Source organism: Phasianus colchicus, chromosome 1 (genome assembly GCF_987193195.1).
Source record: "Phasianus colchicus chromosome 1, bPhaCol1.hap1.1, whole genome shotgun sequence".
In the NCBI taxonomy this organism is placed as follows: Eukaryota; Metazoa; Chordata; class Aves; order Galliformes; family Phasianidae; genus Phasianus; species Phasianus colchicus.
Window position 1 is genome coordinate 87,460,002 of NC_143436.1, and position 23,466 is coordinate 87,483,467.

Consider the following 23,466-nt stretch of genomic DNA (forward strand, 5'->3'; position numbering starts at 1 on the left):
AAGATCCAGAGAAAGCAAAACTATGAAGAAGAGTTTATTTCTTAGCTAATGTAGTAGCATAACAAAGAAAACCCTCAAAGCTCTTCAAAGCGGCTGTAAAGTGGCAAACAAATTGAAGAACCAAACAGTAATGCATTTTAATTTTCAAGAGCTTGAGAACTTAAGTGACTGTACTATAGTGTATTCCTTATAGGTGTTTGCCAAGTATAATACTGTTTTGGATTGTTAGTGTAGATAGGGCTGAGAGATAGTAAAATGTCTGGAGTGTAAATCTTAAGAGGAGTGGCTGAGGGGCCTGGGATTGTTTATTTGAAAGGGGGAGATCTTATCACTCTCTACAACTGACTGGAGGTTGTAGCAAGGTGGGGGTCAGACTCTTTTCCCAGGTAACTAGCGATAGAACTAGAGGTAATAGCCTTAAGTTGCGCCGTGGGAGGTTCACATTGGCTAATAGGAAAAATTTGTTCTCAGAAAGAATGGTCAAGCACGAGCACAAGCTGCCCAGGGAGGTGGTGGAGTCACTGTCCTTGGACACATTCAAGTACCATGTAGATGTGACTCTTAGGTTTAGTGAGCATGATGGTGATGGCAGTCAGAACTGGCAGTTGAGGTCCTTGAAGATTCTATGTAGCATCAATAAATGGAGAATCAATCTAGAGGATAAAAAAGTTCATTTTCTCCTATACTTCTACTAAGTTAAAAAAACACTGCTTTCCCAAAGCTATTACTACCCAAACCTAGGGGGAAGTTTGGGCACACTGCCTGCAAGGCCTAAGTCCTAAACCAGAGAGCTGTGTACCTTACATAAACAATTTAGATAGCCATTCTGCCTGGGAGTGGGAGAGAATTACTAAGGGATCCCATGTCTGCGTTGTTTATTACGAGTCTAAATGAGCTTGAAGTCAATGTATACCAACAACTCTATTTTCATAGACTGGTTTAGGCAAGAAGGTTATGCTCTCCTTTGCCACTTTTCTGACAAATGTATCCATAGAATCGCTTATCATTTTCCATATCCCTCACCAAGTTTCATTCCATCTGCACCTTGGCTTTCCTGATCCCATCTCTGCACATTTGTACAGCATCCCTATGTTCTTCCTAGGCTGCCCATCCCCACTTCCACAGCCTATATTTTTCCTTCTTATCCACCAGTTTGGCCAGCAGCTCCTTGCTCAGCCATGCCAGTTTTCTGACTCCTCTGCTCTTTTGCTGATGGATGGAGAGCTTTTGTGCTCTCAGAAAGGCATCCTTAAAGAGCTGCCAGCTCTGTTCTGTTTCTGTCTCTAACGACAGTTTCACATTGTTTTCCCAGAAGATATCTGGGCAGTAGCAATCTCCTACCAGGCTGAGAGCATGACACCTCTTGCAGCTGAAGCAAAGTCTTGTCAACAGGCTCCCCTTGTTACAGGTGGCCTATAACAGAACCTAAACAGATGTCCTTTACTGCGTTATTGGTCCCCATTTTTAACCCACAGGCTCTTCCCCTGGTAATGGTTGTTTCTTATAGGCAACTCTTCAATCTATCCACTTCTTAACATAAGAGGGCAACTCCACCACCTTGCCTATCCCTCCTAAAAAGCTTGTAGCCCTCAACTGTAGTGTCCTAGCTATACGATTCATTTCCACCATTTTTCTGATAGCAATTTTAAGCTTATTCAACCTATTATGTGGTTTTAAGCACTGCTAACTAGATCACACTTGCAGAATGGACATATTAAGTCAAATAGTGACATTTAGCTTACTAAAAGTTCAAGGAAAGAGTGCAAGGCAAGACCTTAATAAGCTTTGCCTGGCAAAGGCTTCCAGCAGTTAGTGGTTTTGTTACTTTCTGACTGAGGAGTTGAATCTCAACCTGTTTAACAGCCATGTTGTTCATGAAACGTTCACTTCTGAAACCACTTTTCCTTTTATCCTGTAGAACACCTTGCAAACATCTGTTTCATAATGCAAGAAGTGTACTTTATGTCACAGACTGCACTGTTTCACATCCCTTCAGTTTGTATTCTACATCTCTATGCCATCTGACATTCATGTAGTTTATTCTGCTTGTGTACATATCAGCTCAATCCTTCCTGGTGCCTAGACTACTGTATTCATTTTAAGACCTATGAAATGTCTTCTAGCATAGCAGATCCTTAAAGGAACTGAGCATTTTATGGCACGAGTGTGTTCATTGGTCTTTAATTCTCCTCAGCATCTGTCACACAGTTGAAAAGAACGTGGTACAAGTTGTGAAAGCAAGTTAGATGTTTATTCAGTATGGCTAACAGACTGGCAAGCTAGCGCTTTCCACCAACACGGGGAGCAGAAACCTTGACTGGTTTCACAATTTTCTGCTTAGGTGCTGCCTTTGTTGGAGCCTGCAGAGAAACAACAACATATGAGCAAAAAGAAACAAAGTATCCACATTACTGAAAGAGTCCCTATGCTACACTTACAATTCTTTAGATAAATGAGGCAATCTAAAAATCAGATCAGAGTTAACAGATTGTTACTACGTGTACCACTATAAAACTAAAGCATGGATGATGCCAACCTTCAGCATTACGTCAGAAGCAGTACTGAAGAGCATGCTAACGCTCACCGCCACACTGCTACCAAGTCTCTAATGTCACATCTAGGCAAGTTGACATCTACACATCATTGGCATCTGGTCAGAAAGTGGTTTTACTGTAATATTTACTCTCCCTCTAATAAGTGGTTTGTTCTGTTCAGCAGTTCACATGTATTTCTAGTGCATTACCTTGGTCAGTATGCTTCCAGATCAAAATAGACAAACAAATTAAAATAAGTTCCCAGTGAAGTGCTGCAGTATAGTTACAACACGGCATATTCCAATCCTACCCACTGCATCTTACCTTTGCAGCAGAAACAGCCGTTTTCTTGGTGGCCTGCTTAGCCTTCTTGGCTTCTTTTGCAGCCCTGTTAATTCACAGAAAAAAAGCTAATTATTCATGTCTGCCATTCACTGTTTCTTTGTCTCAACCACTGTAAGAGCTCCCTAAGATCAGGAAACAAATGCATTATCTCAGGTTTATCTCCTGCATTCAATGCCTCTAGCAAGACTACTAGAAAGACAACAGAACTGTGTGACAAAAGCAGTATTTTCACAAACGAAGAGAGCAAGAAGAAACCCCTCTCTGCTGATAGTAACTTGCTGAGATTACTCAGTGTTGCCTCCAAATATACTGATCCCCTCTAAAATGGAGGTAATACACAGAACTCAGCTAGAGCTCAACATCTTGCAGGAAAGTGTATTGGTGGTATTTTAAATACCCAAGGATAGCCCCAGACACCTGATTTCTCACCTGATAGCTTGTTCCCTCTGTGCTTTTCGGACTTCAGGCTTCTGGTTTCGCTTAGCCATAATCTCAGCTAAGGATGCACCAGTAATAGCCCTTTGAAACTTAACTGCACGGCGTGTGCGCTTCTTTTGTATCTCTTCCTAAAATGACAGGATACAAAGATAATTAGCAACATAAGGTATTAAATAAAAGGCTAAAGGCAATTACAGAAACAAGCTGCTATTAAGATTGAAGGTATTACCAAGTTGTGTACAGAAGAATTTTGTTCCTCATTTTGGACATAAACAATTCACTGATTTGCCAAAGCAGACCAGTAAGCCATTGACTTTGTTTCTCTAAATGAACTCACAAATGTTGAGTCAGTGTTTCCATGTAAGCCTAACTACTCTTTTGCTGTGCAATGTTAAGTAAGAGACTGAAAATACCTATGCTAACATGCTGTATTTTTTCAGTGCAGTGACAAGTGCATAACAGTGACATTCTACTAAGTTAGTATCATAGAATTGTTTCAGCTGGGAGGGACCTTTAAAGATAATCTAGTCCAACTTCCCTGCTAGAACAGGGACATCTACATATGTAAGCTTTCAAGGAGGTTACATGAGCACTTCCCTCACTCATCATCCCCCATATCATCTGATAATCAGTATTCTATCTTACAGTCCAAATAATTAAGCAGTTCACAGATTAATCATTGTCTGTAAAGCTTTTTCAAATGAAATTGTTTAACATGTATAATTCAGACAAATGTTAAAATCTGATGCACCTACTGTGGTTCTGAGGGGACCCTCATTCATAATTATGTATAGTTATAGCACTTTTGCTGAAGTGTTACATTCTGAATATAAAGCAACATACAAACTTGAGCTCGCACCAAACTGACCACCTTGTTCTGGTCATATGGGTCATACTTTTGCTACCCATCAGCATACTGCACTTATCTCCATTCTAACAGACCAGTTAACGATTTTTTTTTGGTGGAAAACTTGAGAGCAGCTTTCATTGGTATATACTTACTGACTGTCCTTTCTTGTGCTTACGCCTATATAGAACAGTCCAATTGATTTGACGGGGGTTTCTCTTGGAAAGGAATGCAGACTCACATTTTGCATTCAAGAACTGGAAAACCTAGGAAGAAAAGGAAGCATTTGTGTAAGCCTCATTTCTATGAAATACACCATCACACTTTACATCAGCATATCAAGTAATTATTTGATTCAGTGTTTTTCAACACTGATGCTTTTGTATTTCTTTACACAGATGACAATTGTTTCTGAATCCAGCTTCTGTCTCCAGATTTTATGGTATGGAATTTTGTTCCTTTGATTAAACTATCTCATTCCATTAAAAAGCATCCATTTAAGAATATTTTTCCACGCAGAGTTAGAGTCATAGAGTTGAAGGTTGGAAAAGACTTTCAAGATCATTGAGTCCATACACAACCTAACCATACTACCCTAACTCTAACAACCCACCGCTAAATCATGTCCCTAAGCACCACATCCAAACGGTTTTTAAACACATCCAGGGATGGTGATTCAACCACTTCTCTGGGGAGCCTATTACAGTGCATAACAGCCCTTTCTGTAACGAAGTTTTTCCTGATATCCAACCTAAACTTACCCTGGCACAACTTGAGGCCATTTCCCCTTATCCTGTCACCTGTCACCAGCGAGAAGAGACTGACCCCGCTCTCACAGTAAGCATCTTTCAGGTATTGGAAGAGAGCAATAAGGTCTCCTTTCAGCCACCTCTTCCCCTGACTAAACAGCCCCAGTTCCTTCAGTCACTCCTCAGAGGGCACATTCTCCAAGCCCTTCACAAGTTTTGTTGCCCTTCTTTGAGCTTACTCCAGCATGCTCTGATGCTATTTTTCTGAGTTAAGCTCACAATGTTTTTTTGTTGTTGTTTTTTTGTTTTTTTTTTTTAATCCCCACCACACTGCTGTACTGTACTCAAGGTACAGCATACATAGCTATACCCAGAAGTGCACAAGTGTTTGTTCTCAATTAACTATGTACATTTTGTATGTGAGGGTCACAAATGGACGTAAGCAACACTTGGGAGACCAGCACTGCTCAACTCCTTCTTGCCTAGAGGAAACTGAAGGCAGAATTAAGGGCCTGATTTCCTACTAGTTAGTCAAGTTTAAGTTTTTCAGTTTTTAAGGAGATTAAGAGTCACTCATTTCAATTCTTTAGCTGTCATTTCTAAGACATGCTGCACAGCAAGACCACAGCACTGGAACTATAAAGGCTCACGGAATGGTTGAGTTGAAAGAAATCTCAAAGCCAGTTCCAGCCTCCTGCTGTGGGCAGGGCTGTCACCCACCAGCTCAGGCTGCCCAGGGCTCCATCCAGCCTGGCCTTGAGTGCCTATAGGGACAGGGCACCACAGGTGAATCCTGGGCAGCCTGCGCCAGCGACAAGAACTACAGCATCTGTTCACAGACATAAACATCGTATCTCCACCCTTATCCACAAGAAATAAGGAAACGAGATCCCAATGATCTGTACCTAGCACACTAGACACACATCCCATTGGCTCAGCGTAGCTCAGCGTTAAAAGCAGACCCTTTAACTAACATTTCCTACACCAGACACACTAAGCCACCCCTCCCACATCACAGCCGCACACTAACTCAGGCTCGCCGTCTCGCACGGTTCCCATGAGCCGGGCCTGCCGCGCACTGACGTCATCAGCACCGCGCAGCTGCCGGCAGCTCGCAGCCGGCACTGCCCGTAGGCCCCGCTCAGCACCCGGTTCTCTACTCGGCAGGGCGAGGCCTCGCTCCCCCGACGCTCCGCCAGCCGCGCCGCGGCCTCACCTTGCCATCCGTGCGGGCGTAGCGGCGGCCGTGGCCCGGGTAGATCTTATACCCACTGAAACTGCACAGCTCGACCCTGCGAAGGAGACAAAAGTTAGCACAAAGCGCGGGCCGGCGGCAGAGAGTTTTGCAGTCATCCCGCGGCCTCCCCGCCGGGGATGGCGGCGGATGGAACGGCCAAGGCCGCGATCCTACTCACTTCATGATGGCGGCGGGCGGGCCGAAAAGGACGGGGGCCGGCCGGAAGTGGGCGTGGCGACGGCGGCGCGGGGCATGCCGGGAGCGCCCCGCCTGCGCAGGGCCCGGCGGGAGGGCGCGGGTTGCAGAGCGGGGGTCGTTGCGGGAGCTTCTGCCGGCTGCCTCCGGGTCTCCTTAGGTCTCGCTGCGCGGTCCTGCGAGCGGGAGCAGTCAGTCTACGGAGAGATCAATTTATCGTCGTAGCGACGGGAATTTTCTCGTCGAGGAGCGAGGCAGCCAATCGGCGCTCGGCGTCCGGTTGCCTGGCGGCGTCGGCGAGAGGGAAGCATGGCGGCCACCGGAACGGCGGGCACAGGAGCGGCGGCGCGGACCGAGGCCGCCTCGCCGGCTGCAGGGGGTGAGGGGACCGCCGCGGCGGGCGGCCGACGTTTGTTTGGGTCGCCGTTGTGCGGCGCCGAGGGGCTGGGGCGCGCGGTGCGTGCTGGGAGATGTAGTACGGCAGGTTTCTGGCACTGTGCGCTCAGCATTGCGGCTCTGCTGAGCGGTCAGGTGGCCGCGGGTTTGAGAGGCAGCGGCAGTACATGCCATCAGGGGTGCTTCTTAGGGAGGCAGGTGTCTGGCTGGCAGAATGGTGTGGCGGCGGTGCTCATCCCCATGTTTCACGCAGCTAAACCTTAGAGCAGGAAGGCTCTTCAAGTACTGAGACTGCACTGGGGTAGGGGCTCTGTGTGGAACGTGCTGTTGATGGAGTGTGAGCTACAGACCAGGAGACAAACAAGTGCTGTGATGGTGCACACGTGCAAAATGCAGAGCAGGGAGTAAATATGTGGAAGCAGTGATTAGTGGCTGTCACACACCACAGGTTCTCAGCCGTTCAGGTTTCCTGTAGACATCAAATGGTTTCATCTTAACTCTATATTGGCTTTTCATGGAACGTTTTAATTAGGTGTTCCACTAATTAATACTATTCTATTCTATTTACAGTTTGTTCCTGCTCAAATCTTACCTAAGCTGTAGCAATGCTATATGAACAGGTTATCTGTGTGACTTTTCACCGGCTGCCTTACTGAAGCACACAACATTTAGCCTATCAACACATGTACAACTGCTGCAATCCTTAGGCAAGATGCGCTGACCCGTTTGACCACTGAAGTCCTAGACTGCAACCTTTGGCCCCAAATTAAGTATTTTCCCTACCCAATAAGTTTAATACTAAGATTAGGCTTCACAGCAGCCAAACTGCTAAAAGGAAGTGTGTCTCTAAATATTAAATATTTAAATCAATTTCAAGGGCGTAGGGTGAATCTTAATGTTTGTTTCTTCAGTCAGGTTTAAGAGCCTGACTTCTCCTAACAGAGAGGTGTCAGCTTTGGTTCCACAGTTGGAAATTTCCTCTTTGAGTTTGTACCAGACTGTGCTTTAAAAAATTTGTATAGACTAATAATGTTTTTTCTTTGAAGCAGAAAAAGGAAAAAAGAAAACTACAGATGTTTATTCAGTGGCCTAGCTTTTGTAGAACTTGTTCACAAGGCTGTTTCTTTTCCTTCAGCTGAGAACTGTCAAATGAATATTTAACAAATAGGAGTTAGGTGCCCTAATCTTCAGATGCTGTATCAGAGTGTTTGATGGAATGCTCCAGGGAGGTAAAGTTTGTAGGTTTGCATCTTGGTCAGCTTTCCTGTGTTCTGAGCGACTAAATTCTGCATGCTGCTCACCTCTGTATCATTCTCTCTTTTTGTCCTTTACAGTTGTTTGTGTAGTGACAAGTATGGCTGCTGCTGTGTGCGTGGAGTGTGACCATACAGCTGTGTGTTCAGGATGTTTTGGGTATGCCTGCCAGCAGGAATTTAGATAGAGAGCTCTTATACGTAGGAGCCACTCTAATTGTCAGAGTGCTTAAAATTTTAAACTGTTGAGGAAGTTAAAAAATAGAGATTTTCTTAAATTTGGGGTTTTGAGGATTACACTTTAAAATTTAGCTGCCTGAATTTCACTCAGCTCAGCCTCACTCTTGAGGGGATCTCTCCATTACTGTTACTGACAAAATACAGCCAGAATTCTTTATGTGAACAGGGGCTGGCATCCCATCTTCCAATAACTGGATGCTTTTTTTTTCTAATGTATTTAGTCTGGATTAAGTGGAAAAGAAAGTTCATTTTTATCACTAAATTAGCTGTATGCATTAAAAAAGCAGATTGGTTTGTCTTACTCTCCATTTTCAGTACGCATTTTCATATGTCAAGTATTGAGTTTGATTACTTTCTGTTGTATTTTTTTCTTATTCTAAGGTTTGGTAGTTAACTGGTCAGGTCAAGGATTGCAAAAGCTGGGTCCAACATTACCCTGTGATCCCGATACTCACACTCTGATTCTGGACAAAAACCAGATAATTAAATTGGAACATTTGGAAAAATGCAGGAATCTGATGCAGGTCAGTGTTACTTGAATTGTATTTGCTGTGATGTAATAGTACTGTGGTGCTAATTGAAATATTTCTGCTATAAGGCCCCATTATACAATTGAAGTCAGTCAGCAATTACTGTCTTCGTAGAAAATTAAACAATGGTGAACTAAAGTAGAAAGCTCTATTTTCAGCATAGCTCTGCAGTTGGTGGTGGAGGAAACTGTTTTGCTAGTTTCTTAGGTAAGTAAAATTAGATTAATGTAATGTACCTAGGAATACTTAGAAAAGTTACTGAACTGATTTCAATACTTTTGAGTTTTTGAGTACTTGATCTCTGTAACCTTAAAAGTAGCTGTGTTGTTTACATGGAGTAAAGATAAATGTGTAAGACATACTTACAGGACTCTCCCTGGTTGGGTTTCAAAGCTCTTCACAGAGAAGTGTTAGTAGCCTTAATTTACAGGAATAAATGAATAAATATGGATTAGCTTTAAAAAAAAAAAAGAAAGAAAGAAAAGGAGAAGAAAACAACTCAGCAGTTCACAATTACAAATGTGAATTGGGAGAGATCTGTTGTCTTTGCCAGGGGAGGTTTAGGTTGGATATCAGGAAAAACTTCTTTACCGAAAGGGTTGTTAAGCACTGGAACAGGCTCCCCACGGAGGTGGTTGAATCACCATCCCTGGATGTGTTTAAAAACCGTTTGGCTGTGGTGCTCAGGGACATGATTTAGCAGAAGCTAGTTAGAGTTAGGGTAGTATGGTTGGACTTGATGATCTTTAAGGTCTTTTCCAACCTGAGCAGTTCTATGATTCTATGATTCTTGTTAACATATTGAGTTATGTAGGCTCTGATGTTGCTTAGCTTTAATATACTTAATTTTGAAACATTTCATTTAGGTTCACGAGGGTATTAGTAGTAGCAGTATTAAGCATGTACATGTACAAAAGTGCCTCCAAATAGTCTTGGAGGAATCACCTACACAACCTCTAGAGACAAGCTAAACTGATGTTGGAGAGGGTTCTTTTAATTGCTACAACAAACCCTCACCAGTCTGCCAGCTTCACAGTTGTGGTGTTAATTGGTATTTTGGTATTTCTTGTGTTCTGTTAGCACAGGACTTCTCTGAGAACCATGAAATATATTTTATCCTGTGACATGACAAGAAGTATGGTTTTACACCAGGAATGTTACAAAAATTTGTGCAGTGATTTAGCAATTCTGATTTTAAAAGCTTATTTTCATATGATTCAATTCCTTGTTTGTTTCCCTTCTTGAATTAACTACTGATATGAGAAAGTCTTCACAAGTCTGCAGAGTTAGTGGAAATCTACTTTGATGATTAGTTTATTTCTTGTCTCTTGCAGTTTTTTGTGGTTATAGTATTGAAAATTGTACACATACACTGAAGTAGTTCCTGTTGGATTGGACTTTTAGCTTGACAGACAGCCTATCCTATCAGTAGAGTTTAATGGTTGAAACTGTTTCTTTTATTTGTGCGTCCATCTGCAGTTGTCTGTAGCCAACAATCGTTTGGTGCGAATGATGGGTGTAGCAAAACTGACTCAGCTCCGTGTGCTAAACTTGCCTCATAATAGTATTGGGTATGTAGAAGGGCTGAAGGAGTTGGTGCACCTGGAATGGCTCAACTTGGCAGGAAACAATCTTAAGGTAAAGTACATAGAGTTTTATACGTTTTCCAGAATCTACCATAGTAGAAATTTGGAAAACACATTGAAGATGATTCTTACAATGTTTCATTCTGTTCCACTGCAAAGAAATCTGAATTTATGCTTCTGGTTTTAATGGAAACAAATGTTGAACCTTTGTGTCCACTAGTGTAATGAAGTGGAAGGGGGCAACTTTTGGACAAGAATTGTCTTGGGGAAAAATAAATTGTGGCTTGACACTGGCATGTAATGAGAACAGGGAGATAGCCTACAAAACAGGAAAAGAATTGTTTTTAAAATTAAACTGATTAAAGACCATGATTTTAATGTTGGACTTGTTATGCAGTGTTGTTAGCTCCCCAGATAATTTTCAATTATTGACACCTCTTTCAATTTAATGACTAAAAAAATATTGAAATTGACTCCTTTATTTTTGTAGGCCATTGAGCAAGTCAATTCCTGTGCATCTCTTCAGCACCTCGATTTGTCAGACAACAACATATCTCAGCTAGGAGATCTCTCAAAACTTATGTCTCTGAAGGTAGATGCACTTTTAGCTGCTTTTCTTACATTCTTTGCATTGAGCGTTTTTGTTTAGAAAAGTGTTAGCTTTTAAAGCATTAAGTATTCAAATGCTAGATTTTAAAGCATTCTAATTAATCCTTGGACTTTTAGAAGGAAGAACGTAAGAAGTTTTTTGTTGCTTTCAGGTTGCACAAACTGGGTCAGTGATTCTTATGCAATCACTAATGATTTTGATTAAGGTAACGCTGTAAAATTGCACTCGTATCTCTTAACAGGTTATGAATCAAGACAAAGCATAGTGTTAAGTCTTTTATCACATACACTGTATAGAGATAATGTTTCAAATACACTTTTTGTAAATGTGACTAGGTATCAGTTCTGTATTTCCTAATAATAACATTTTGCTTTAATGTGTAAAATTTGTTTTCCCTCCCTGGTATATGCAAATATTATTTTGATTATGCCAGAAAGCCTTAATTATTGTTCATTTTTTCTGTTTGTATTCTGAACTTATTGTTTGAATGGAACAATGGGGAAGAAAAGCTATTTTTTTGTTGTTCAAACATGCATTTTGTCACCATATTTCTATTTTACAGACCTTGTTGCTGCATGGAAATATTATAACTTCACTTCGTACTGCCCCTGTTTGCCTACCTCAGAATCTGACTGTTTTTTCTTTGGCAGAAAATGAAATCAGAGACTTAAATGAGGTAAGATGTAGAAAACGAATGACTTTGTCTTTAGGGAGAGTGAAAAAAAATAGCTGGATAGTTCTTTTGAGAATGTAAGTGAAATAGACTCTTCTTTGAAATCACCTTTGTTAATAGAAGAAAACTGTAATTATCTGTGTAATAACTGTTTGTTCTAGCTGTGCAAGTTAGGTAATAGCTTTTTACATTTGTCTTACAGGACTTCGTTATGCTTTTATATTATTTATGAATGTCTTGTATTTTGAGGATGAGATTCACAGAGAGATTTTCCTGATTATCTGAGGGTTGAAACTTGAGCTGATAAACTGCTGCAGCTCAGCTGTTCTGTTCAGAACATCGTCTTTAATCACCCATTCAAACACTGTGTAACATAAATGAGTAGTCTGAGATTTTCTTTTTTCTTTATTGGATTTGTGTGTGTGTTTGACTTCCTCCTTTATCTGTTCTAATATGAGGAAAAAACATGTTAGTTGGACATCAGTATTGGAAGAAAAGCCTCATTTGGTAATGCGTTTCACTCTTGTACAGTGTTGGATGATGTTTCTCAGCTTTTCTCAGCTTTTCAGATTGCCACTGTTTTGTCAACATCTCCATAGTACTCCAGTTTACTGCAGCAGATATGCTTTCCTATGTGTGCAAGCTAACTCCTGAATTTTAAGAGAAACGAATATTTTCCAAGAACTATACTACTTACAGAAAAATTGACAGGCACACGATGGTAGTTGATAAAAGACCATTTATAAGATATTCAGGTTTAACAAGCAAGTGTGATTTTCAATGTAATTGTAATGTTGCTGTTTTCTGAGATGTATTGCTGTAATTAGGCAAATTGTTATGTTCTGTAAGCAGCTAACGGTTCTCTTCAGTTAACAAATGTATCTTATTTTCTCAAGGTTTCTTTCCTGGCTTCTCTTCCTCAACTGGAACAGCTGTCAATAATGAACAATCCTTGTGTGATGGCCACACCTTCAATCCCTGGCTTTGACTACAGGCCATATATAGTCAGCTGGTGTCTCAACCTTAAAGTTCTTGATGGATACATGGTTTCTCAGAAAGAAAGGTAATGTGATACTTCTAAAGTTATCAAGTGAAGTTTGTGTAAGCTGAAATTTCATTTTTATATGATAAAAAATAGGTAAACTGGTAATGATCTGAAATTGTTTGTCTAGCTAATGCCCACTTGAGATACTGGCCAATATACATTGTTTTTGCAAGAGTTTTCCCCTGTTATAGTGGTATTATTATATAAAATCATTTAAATAGGAATTAAGGTTTTCTTTTTTTACTCAAATCACAGTAGCACTTGTACAGAGCCAAACTGTGGTAGCAAATGATCAGTGGTCTTTAATCTCTCTCAGGTTCACAGCCTCTTTGACTTTGTGGAATGAGATAATAGGTAAATATTAAAGCTATTATCTTGGAGGAAGCTCAAGCACGCCCTTTTGTAAGGAGTCTCATTTACATTTAAATTCATTTGTTTTACAAATATCAGTATTTACTGTATCACTGTCTATATCACTGCTATATGTATGATAGTGGAGGTGTCTGGACGCTGTTCACATTCAGTGTTTTGGTAGCTCTTAGAGGAACAGTACTCAAAGCAAAGTTATGAGGTTTATGCCATATGTTAACAGTAGCTGTCTTCCCAACAGTTTGAAGGCAGAATGGCTGTACAGTCAAGGTAAAGGAAGATCATATCGACCTGGGCAGCATGTTCAGTTAGTCCAATACTTGGCTACTGTTTGTCCTCTTATATCTACATACGGTCTCCAGACTGAAGAAGATGCCAAACTGGAAAAAATACTGAGTAAGCAAAGGTGAGAACTTCTTGCTTCTCTGTTGTTACAAAATGTAATTGTCTCATTATGTATTAGATATTTCCATTCAAGTGTTTTAAAGCAAGAGCAAAAGATGGGAAGAGTAATGGAGGTACAGGATGAAGGGAATGAGGAGCAAGAGAGCAGCAGGAGTGTTTGCTGGGCACTCTAGAGGCAGTCTGTGCTCTGTAGAACACTGAAGGTGATTTGTACAAGGACTGTAATGAAAATAAACTCCTCAAATTTCTATCGCAAAGATAAAACTTATACACACATGATCTTTAAGGCAGAGTGATTTTCTAATATCTACCTTATAATCTCTTAATTTCACTAGGTTGAAATAACTTTTCTCTTTCCTCAGATTACAAAGAATAAATTTGTGGCAATGCTGTTACCTGATTTTGTGTTAGGGTGCAGGGTCATGCGTTTGGATTAAGTCATTTTCAAGCCTAAAAGTCCATTCCTCAAACTCTTTACACATACAAGTATAGCATGTCCTGCAGTTGACACTAAGAATATATGTATACCTTGTGTATAGAGATACTCCATGGTTTTCAGTCTGTATTCAGAATTGCATGCTGTATTGTTTTCTTTTTCTTTTATTTTTCTGGTTACACGTATATGTAATGAAAAGAAAGAGGCAAAAGGAAGGGGAACAGGAGCAGCCTGTGCAGTCCTTTATTTTGTGAGTAGTCCTTTTATTAGGTGTAGGTTAGCACCTACTAGCTGTAGCTAGCATCTTGTTTTAGAACGGTTTGATTTCTTGTTTACTTCAGAGTAGCTGATAGTTTATTTCAGATGACTTGTGTACCAAAAAAAATATATATTAAAAAAAAATCTGTTGAAACTTTGTGCTTAGGCTCCACCAGAGGCAGCTGATGTATCAAAACCAAAATGAAGGACCAGCTACATCTTCTGCTTCCAACAGAACTTTGCCTGTTACTTCTGAACACAGCAGTCCAACCCATCTACCACAGATAGTTCTTGATAATGGTAAGATGCAAATTTGCACCTGTGATCTTACTGATGGGAGCAAAATAAATGCAGATTTTTTTTTTTTTTTAAACACAAAGTATGAATTTCTGTGAATTAAAATATTTTATTCAAACACTGTGAGACTTCTGAAAATGTCTTTCTGCCTATCTAGAACGAGTCATCCAGAAGAATTCCTGGGTTGGACCAAGTGTGAATGATGATCATTCCTATGCAGTAAAGAACACTTTTCTTCATGAAAGAAATTGTCACAAGGAGCTGTACCTTGAAGACATACAGACTGATGAAGACAAACTAAATAGCAGCCTGTTATCTTCAGAGTCTACTTTCATGCCAGTTGCTTCAGGATTGTCTCCAGTGTCTCCTACTTCAGACCCGAAGTTATGTGGAATCAGTTTGGACCTAGAAGATAATGATAGTACTGTAATTGAATTTGCAAAAGATGCTAATAGAGGAGAAACAGTTAACAAGCAAGAAGAAACTTCTTGGCTTACAAAAGAGGACTCCAACAAAGTGACAGAAAGTGTGGAAGCTCAAGAGCAAATCAAAGACAGAGTGAAGCTATCATCTCTTGATCTGGTAAAGGCTAACCAGGCTGATGCTAGCAATTCTTCAGCATCCTCTGAAGACCAAGTTCTGCACAGTCAGCCTGGCAACTCAGTAGGCACTGAATTGAAAGTTACAACACTCTGTACTGAGCAGGTGACAGGAGAAAATTCAGATTCTTTAGCTGCTGTTGATCAAGGTGCAGATGAACTCCAAAGGATGACTAAAGCAGCAACCAAGCTTCAAGCCTGCTGGAGGGGGTTTTATGCAAGGAACTACCACCCCCGAGTCAAGGAAGTGCGATATGAAATTCGACTGAGCAGGATGCAGGAGCACATAATTTGTTTAACTGATGAAATACAAAAGTAAGTTGAGGTTGTACTATGCATTTTCCAGGTCTGAATATAGCTTACTCCAAGATAGTTCAGAAGAGGTATAAATGGGTCTTCATATAACTGTGCACAGTAGGACCTAGCATTAATGATACAAAACAGTGATAACACTAGAGGAAGAATGCCTGTAAGATATAATCGTTATGCATGCATGTACTTCTCATCCTCTCATATCTTCTATGAGTGGATTGGATTGGAATTAACTTTTTCAATTCCTTTATTACTTGGACATGCGTGTTTTGCTGCATAATCAAAATGGCAATTGTAAATTATGAGGTTTCTGACTTAATCTCTTAGCAGTTACAAAGTCTCTAAGTGTCGGAATTGAGTCATTCCTCTGTTAACAGTCAGTCAGAGGAACAGTTCTCACCGTGTCTTTCATCATACAATTTTCAAATACAATTCTATTTTTTGACCATATGAATCCATGTTTTAAGGGGATTATTATCAGAGTTTCTTAAGTTCTAAGACAGAAATTGTGAATTCATTAATATCATTCAGGATCAGTCTGGGAACAGTTTGACAGATCCCTTTCATTTACTATCATAATAACAGAAGTTGTGTGAATCAAGCTGAGCTGTTGGTGAACCTATGGAAAATCCTAATGCTTTCACATTGTATCTGCACATTTATCTTGGTGGTATCAGGTGGGGAAGGCATAATTTGAAGCGCAGAAACACTGTTTTTTTATTTTTTTCCTTTATTTTCTTCCTAACTCAGGAGAAAGAGACACATCTAATTAAAATGAAGAGGTCAAGTTCAGTATGCAAAAAGACCCCTGAAATATTAGCAAAGCCATACATGCTTTATAGCAAAAGAAAAGCAAAATCTAATTGTAACCTTGAGAAACAAATGTATGCTTAAAAGCAAGCAACTAGATATTGATAACAAGCCAGATGGCAATAGTGTCTCAGTGTTGGGCTCTGTGGTGTTTTCAAGAGTTCTTTTGTGTAAGCAGGCATTTTTATGTATTCTTGTTCATTTTGTTACCAGAATATTATTTAATTTGCATAATTTTGGATGTTCTTGCAGACTAAGAAAAGAAAGAGAGGAAGATAAGATTCAGAGGCTTGTACAGGAGGAAGCTGTCAGATTTCTTTGGAACCAGGTAAATAGCTTTAGTACTCTTATTTTTTGCTTATGAATTGAGAAGATATTTCATGCAATAGAGCATGAAGAGATGGTGAATATGGTTCATTCTTCCAGTTACAAACTTGGTGGCTTATTAGAATCAAACTGCAATGGGTTTGGCTGTTCTTTTATACTGGGAGAAAGTAATATTCAGAAATGCTAACACGGTAAACTGTAACTAAATGATAAAATACAACTTGATATGAGAAGAAGGATAAAATGCAAGGAGAACTAAGCAAGCATAGTAGGCGGTCACAAGATGCGACTGCTAGATGCTTAGGGCAAATGAAACACTGTCGAGCAGTGTTGCTTCTAAGCAAATAATTTCTAGATTAGAAAAAACACATATGACTATGTATCTTTTAATAAGCTGTTATTTCTTCCCAAGCTAAGGCTTGTTTTTTTAAGAATGGGCTATTTTTAAAAGGTTTCTTATCTTTTTGCCTTGAAGAGAAGATTCCCTTTTGTTTTTTCTTCAGAGTAAGATATTCTTTTTTCTTGAAACATGAAGGCTGTGAGCTCTGTGGATGCTGGGCGTCTAGTTTAAAAGCTATTATTTAACATCGGGAAAAAAATATTTTCCCCGAAAGTATAGTGAAATGTTATATAACAGTTTTGTTGCCAATTACAGTAGCTTAGAAATCTAATTGCTCTTTATACTTTACAGGTTAAATCCCTTCAACAGTGGCAGCTTACAGTGACACAACACTTAGGTGTCTCTTGTCAACTTGGGACCCCTTCAGCTGGTACTTCTTGTCTGCCAGAACCATCTGCTCAAACATCTACACGTGAGCAAGAAACCCCATCAGATGTTAGTTCTGCTTGGTTAGCTCCAGCTAGTGATGTTCTTCAGGAGAAGTCTTTGTTACAGTTCCCAGATTCTGGTTTTCATTCTGCCGTGGCTGACCAGACTCATACTGGTGATTCGTGTGGCTATGAAAAGAGTTTAACAGAAGGAACTGAGGGCTCTCTTTCAGTGGAAACTGTTAGACAGCGTGGCAATCCTGTTTCAGAACGTTCTTCAGATGTAGAAGATGACCATGAAGGATGTGAACAAAGCAGAGAGAGCTCTAATAATGAGCAGGACAACAGGCTTCTACAGCAGTATTTGGAATCTGTTGAGCAGCTAGAAGAGGCGGATGAAGGGACAAACTGCAATGATGGAAGAGAAGAGGGTGGCTGGCCTCAAATTGATATTTCAGCTGAGAGCCAAGATTCTTCATCTGACATTCTCTCTGTAGGTATCCCTCAAGGCACATCTTCCCCGGCACGAGGTGAAATGAGTCAGACACCCGACAGCTGCAAACTAAATTCAGGAATAGGTGAAGGGAAGCAAACAGACTGTGATTCTTCATTTCAGATGCTGCATGTTGGAATAGCTGTATAGTAGGCTCTATTTCACTAAGGACTAGGGATTCCATTTCAGTTTTGTTTGTTTATTTTTTTCCCCATTTTTATAAAACTTATTTTCATATGTGGTCGGATTTTATTTATTCATGTTTTGTACTCACATTAACAATTTGTTTTAATTAGCATTCTGCTCATGTTGCTGAGGACTGACATATACTGCTAGCTTGAAATCACCAAAGTTTTCAGTGGCTTTCATTATGCACTTTATTTTCTAACACTTAGCTGATATTCTAGTAACTGGCTTCCTTGAAATTAGTTCTTAAGGGGCGCAGGGTGATGTTGGCTGTAAATTCACCTCAGTGAAAGTGTTAGTTAGTCTTGTGATTTTTTTTTTTTTTTTCTTCTAGAGAACAGAATTGAATCCTTATTCTTCAAAGAGAAAAATCTGATGAAAAAAGATGAAAGCAGTTGCCTTTCAAGTTTTTGACTACAGCAAATGTTAGCTAGTGTCTCAAAAATGTGTTCCATGAATCCTGTGTCCAAGCCAGTGACATCTTTTTGTCTTTTACTTGAAGCTGCTGGCTTGGAATTTGGTCAGTTACATATATTCTGAAATAAAGACTTAGGAGTCAGACCTTAGGGAACTTCAAACAAACTTTGGTCTTTGTTTTCCCTGGGGTTGAATTTCCCTGTTTTTTCTCAGGTAAGAAAAAACTCAAAGTGGAACCTGTAGCAGCCTTTACTAAATAAGTTTCAAAAGGGCACGTAATCTGGGAACTTAGTTTCCAAGACTACACTGCTGGGTTTCAGCAGCAGACTTAATGGTACGTATTTTGCCTCCACGAGGTTGCTGATGTCATTTTGGGATTCATGACTTTCTAGACATGAGTGTGTTTGGATCACAATTCCTATAAACAGGTTTGAATATTGAAAGTAAATGTTGTGGCTTAAAACTATTGATATCTCTCTTCGTTGTTTTTTTGGGGGGTCATTTTTCCTTTTTCTGCTTTTTGGTATTTGACATTCCAATTACGTGTAGATAGAAAGAAAAAAAAAAACTGTATTAATTGCCTATTGGAAAATATGCTTAGTTTCCTAAACTGTGCTTTCCACTTAAACACCAGGCAAGGAATTGCATTTCTGTTTTGTCTAAGCCATTTAATATTTTTTCTTCAATTTTTTTTTAGTGAAAAAAGATCAGGTAACTTAATAAATGACAGAAGTGGGAAGGGAAAATTTGTTTTGCCAAGCAATTTGAGATGGATGTTAGTAAAGGAAAAATTGACATGACTTTTAGGGTTAAGTTAGGTTTGCTATAATTGCATTTTGCAACATGTAGTGAAAAGCCAGTGTTTCAGCAGTTTGCTTACACTAATTTCTCCAAGAACAATACTGCCAGTCTCAAAGATATAAACACGTGTGCTTATTGCATCTCTCTGAACACACAGATGAACTTCTGGTGCTACTGTGTCACCAAAATCAACTAGTGCTGTCCTAAAGTAACTCTTCTGACCATGTTACCATATAAAATAATATAGTTGTTGTAAAAGCTTCTGTTGTTTGTCTATTTTAGGTTCTGAGCTGAAGTTTTTATCACAGTTCAGGTGTTTGGCATGAGGTCAGCATCCGCCTGAGGCCTCAGAATAGCCTTTCTTTAGAACATAAGTGGTGTACTGGAGTTGTACCAACCCTCTGCTCAATGGTGGAGTTCACCTTGGAAGAATAAAGCTTACCTCTATATATAGAGTAGCCATCATCTTTTTGTTTATCTATTTGGTTTTTCTTTCTGGAATTCGAAGGCACTGAATGCTCAAGAGACCTGCCATTGTAGCCTGGCTGACAACTGACTGTGCCTTGCATACATGAGAGCATTAAAAAAAAAAAAATGAGGTGGTATATTCTCAATGTGCTATTTTCCTAACTCAATCTAGTTTACAGCATATTTGTGGTGTAACCAGATTCATCAGTAATCTTAGAATTTACACGCTTGGGTGTTGGAAGTGGTAGAGGTGCATTGAGGTATCACAGTATCTAAGTGGCTGTACAAAGTAATGTGTAATCACCTGGCCATTCCCCTGTCCTTTGAAGTTTCTCAATGTGTATTTGAGTTGCTCATCCTTGGAGATCTCTGCAGTTCTCCTGGACCATCAGTCTGTTAACCAAGATCTTGTAAGCCTTTAAAGAGAGTTTTTAAGAGAAATTATTTGTCTTTGAATCAGTTATTGGACTGTAGCATCTGAAGGCAGCAGCTAGGTATAAGAAACCATAAGCTCTCTTTTGCAGCAGAGTGCTTGATTAGCATGTGCCAGATCTGTGAAAAACTAGACCGCTGTCTGGATTAAAAAATGCATCACTGAAGACACCAAAATGCTATAAATATTTCTGTTTTGTCCTAGCATTCACTTTTTTGGCAACATTTGAGAAGAGACATTTAATTTTGGAAATGTGTCAAAGGATGCATAGTTGACAAAAGAAATATTTCGCGGAATACTTAGAATTTCTTAACATTTCTCTTATTATTAGAGCTTACAAACACAAATGCAAGAAGGCTTATTTTAACTTAGGTGAGCTGTTGGTTTTGTTTTGTTTTTTAACTTGTAACCTTTACATCCAAAATTGATTTTATGAAGATATAGCAAAACGTGTACCGTCTTATAATCACAGATATCTTATTTTTTGTGGAGAGCTTTGAAGTACCATTGACTTTTTCTGATGTTCTGAAAAGCATCATGTGTATGCGTAAGATTGGAAGGTACAGAAATCAAATACAGATGAAACTTTGGATTAATATTTACAGGGCTAAAAGGAATTAGTTTTTACATGCACAGAACACTTTCAATCTGGCCACTGAAACATATACAGGGAAAGGCATAAGGGATACAGTAGCAAAATGAGGAGTCAAACAAATTCCTACTTCAGAATGGCTTCTTTAAATCCGTTTTGAGCTCTCAAAAAATCAGTATATGGAAATGTACACATTTCATATGTAGTTTAACACTTAATCTTATTTGTCTAGTTAAGCTTTCTTCATCCAAGTCTAGTTTTTTCCACGGATAGGGATGTACAGCTCCCTTTGGAGATGATGGAGATTTCATAAAAGAATCAAAAGGCCGAATATATGAAAATCCACATCTGAAACTTTCCTGTATTAATACTGTATGTCTTTTGGTAGTTTGTGTTTGTGAGGCGTTTGTATTCAACAGAAGAATGTACTTTCTAGGAGAAAAGGGGGCTTTTTGGCATGGACTGACACTCCAGTGCTGATGAAAGAGGTTTAGTACTGGTTATCTGTCAGGCAGTGTCTGCTCTGCTGTTAGTGTGGTTTAAGCACTTTGTTCATTTGGTTTGTCAAGATTGGCTAAATGGAGCTTAGACTAACTATTTAGAATGATGAACCAATGCAACTAGTTTGCCCCCAGTGAGGTAATTGGCTCGTGCAAACCTTTCAGTTAGTCTGGCAGAGGTGACACCTTTACTTGCTCTTCTCAAGAGGGGCACAAGGACAAAGATGGCAGTGCATTTCAGTGTATTTTCAGGCTTAATGTTTGATTGATAGTAACATCAGCTCATTGCTATTCCACTTTTCTACCAAGTATGTTTATTTTACAGATATTGCAATCTTCCATGTAATCAGGAATGCTGTTTTTCTAATGTATATAATGTTTGATGCTGTTCAGATGATAGTTTAAAAAGTAGAATATTATCGAAGCAAGCATGTTCATGCTTTATATTTCAAGTTTGTTTTTTTTAAGGTATTTGGATTGTATTGATTCCTCTGTGTTAGGTAACTTTACAAAGCAAAACACAAGGCAGTGCATCATTAATGAAAGCAGGTGAGCTTGTCTTTCTGCATTCTTCCATGAACTGTACTTAATTGTCACAACTCTGTCCTCCATCCCTAAAACTCTAATGGAATATTTAGCTGCTGAATGAATGCAGCGACTCAAACATTTTATTGTGGTGACTGTTACTGTGTGGTGCTATTTTATAAACATCATCAGCATGTGCTGCAAAGGTGGGGTGCCTTTAAGGTTCTGAACATCGACCTGACTTTTCTTTTACTTAAAAGAAATGGGGTCATACTTCAGTTGAGTGCTTGTGAACTGGCTGTTTAAGTTGGGATTTACCATTATCTACATCTTCAGAAGTGTTCTTATACCACAAAGCAAGAAGGCATTAAAACTCCAAACCTGATTTTGTTGCTTCTAGAACACAAATATATTTCAGCTAATACTAGAGATAGTTCTTGCTACACTAAACGGTGGAAGTTTAGCAGGTTATAGTTAAGTTCCTTAAGCCACCACAGACTCTACTTGCATGCACCAATTTAAATTATGCACTTAGCAGCCAGGCTGTCTGTATATATCTGGTTTTCCTGAATAATGTTGTATGTTACTGAGTTTGGAATTTATTCCTGTTTTTTTTATGGATTTGTAAATATTGTCTGAAGAATTCCAAGCTTAATTTCTACTTGCAGCAGGTCATTTGAAGAAAAATTGAAGGCACATTCCTTTACGACTACTTGGGAACTTTTTACTGGATTTGAAGTTATAGTGTGTCTTTCACACACACTTTTTCCTGAGAAGGTAGAATTGTAGCAGTTAGTAGAGACTCGCTGAATGATAATAAAATGTTAAATTGTTCTGCTTTTAGCCAGTGTAAAAGAATCTTATTTCCTTGTTATTTTTTTTTTAACCTCGAAGACTGTGCCACCCAAATAAATACATGTAAAGTGTTTGTGAGTTCTCAGAATCTCCTTTTGCAGTTACAGGATTTTTTTTTCCCACTGCTTGGCTTTCTAGGACAAAATACTGGAGGGAAAAAAAGAAAAATCCTGCTTTCTGTAAACCTGCCAAAAAATCAGGACATTTTTAGCCTGTTTTTTAAATGCTTTCTTTGCATTCAATAATGGAAGAAGTGCAGGATCCTCAATTTGCAAAATCATAAAACAGCATTTATCAGGAAAGGTGCTTTATTTCTTGGAAAGTGCCAAACCAAATTTTATTGTATAGATTAAGAGCTCTCAATAAGAAACTTATTTTATGACTTCATTGCATTTATAAATATATGGGCCAAATTCACTTGTAGCATAACTTTATTGAACTAAATTTTGTGAAGTCTTTCACAATAGTACTCTACCTCTAAACTAGAATCTGGAAAAATAACAATTGGACATTTATTTGTCTTCCTGCTTCTAACTAATTTCTGTTAAGAATGGTGGGTCGTTACATTGGTACAGTTCATATGTTTTCTATAAGTGTTTACATTTTCTGACTTTGTTTCTTATATATTTTGTTTGTACCTATGAGTTTTGAATTTTAAATAAATGATTTGTATGTTTATTGAAAATGTTAATTGGTACTTTATCATGACTCTTACAGCTACTAGTCATTGTCTTACAGTTGGAGGGCTCTTTTGGAGACAGACTGCTCAGAGTTGCAAAATAACAATGACAAGGTAAGCATTCATGACTAGGTGACATGGAGGCATCTAATAGTCCACTGTGCTAAAGACAGTATATGGTAGGATACTGAATTTATACTCGGCTTACTAGCAATTGTCACTGAAATTGAGATTCCTTACTTGCACTCCTTTGGTCAA

At 39.2% G+C, this 23,466-nt stretch overlaps 2 protein-coding genes across 5 annotated transcripts; one reads left to right on the plus strand and one right to left on the minus strand.

The window, feature by feature from the left end:
- Positions 1 to 2,229: 2,229 nt before the first annotated feature.
- RPL24 (ribosomal protein L24) lies at positions 2,230 to 6,454 on the minus strand. The gene is made up of 6 exons (XM_031613089.2): positions 6,329 to 6,454; positions 6,130 to 6,205; positions 4,320 to 4,430; positions 3,309 to 3,445; positions 2,859 to 2,922; positions 2,230 to 2,360 (listed from the first exon to the last, which is right to left on the minus strand). The coding sequence occupies exons 1-6, from the start codon at positions 6,331 to 6,333 to the stop codon at positions 2,280 to 2,282; spliced, it is 474 nt and encodes a 157-aa protein (XP_031468949.1). The 5' UTR covers positions 6,334 to 6,454; the 3' UTR covers positions 2,230 to 2,279.
- CEP97 (centrosomal protein 97) lies at positions 6,449 to 23,455 on the plus strand. 4 transcript variants are annotated; one of them, XM_090151658.1, is made up of 12 exons: positions 6,449 to 6,724; positions 8,616 to 8,758; positions 10,244 to 10,402; positions 10,841 to 10,942; positions 11,523 to 11,636; positions 12,530 to 12,696; positions 13,289 to 13,453; positions 14,313 to 14,446; positions 14,601 to 15,357; positions 16,417 to 16,492; positions 17,183 to 17,752; positions 23,247 to 23,455. In XM_090151658.1, exons 1-12 carry the CDS (start codon positions 6,655 to 6,657, stop codon positions 23,310 to 23,312), a joined length of 2,523 nt encoding a protein of 840 aa, XP_090007784.1. In that variant the 5' UTR covers positions 6,449 to 6,654; the 3' UTR covers positions 23,313 to 23,455. The 4 variants fall into 4 exon arrangements, with proteins under 4 accessions (XP_090007784.1, XP_090007789.1, XP_090007795.1 ...); XM_090151663.1 differs by lacking the exon at positions 23,247 to 23,455 and adding an exon at positions 18,273 to 23,179 and having other exon boundaries at positions 6,450 to 6,724; XM_090151669.1 differs by lacking the exon at positions 23,247 to 23,455 and adding an exon at positions 18,569 to 23,179 and having other exon boundaries at positions 6,450 to 6,724.
- The last annotated feature ends 11 nt before the right edge of the window (positions 23,456 to 23,466 follow it).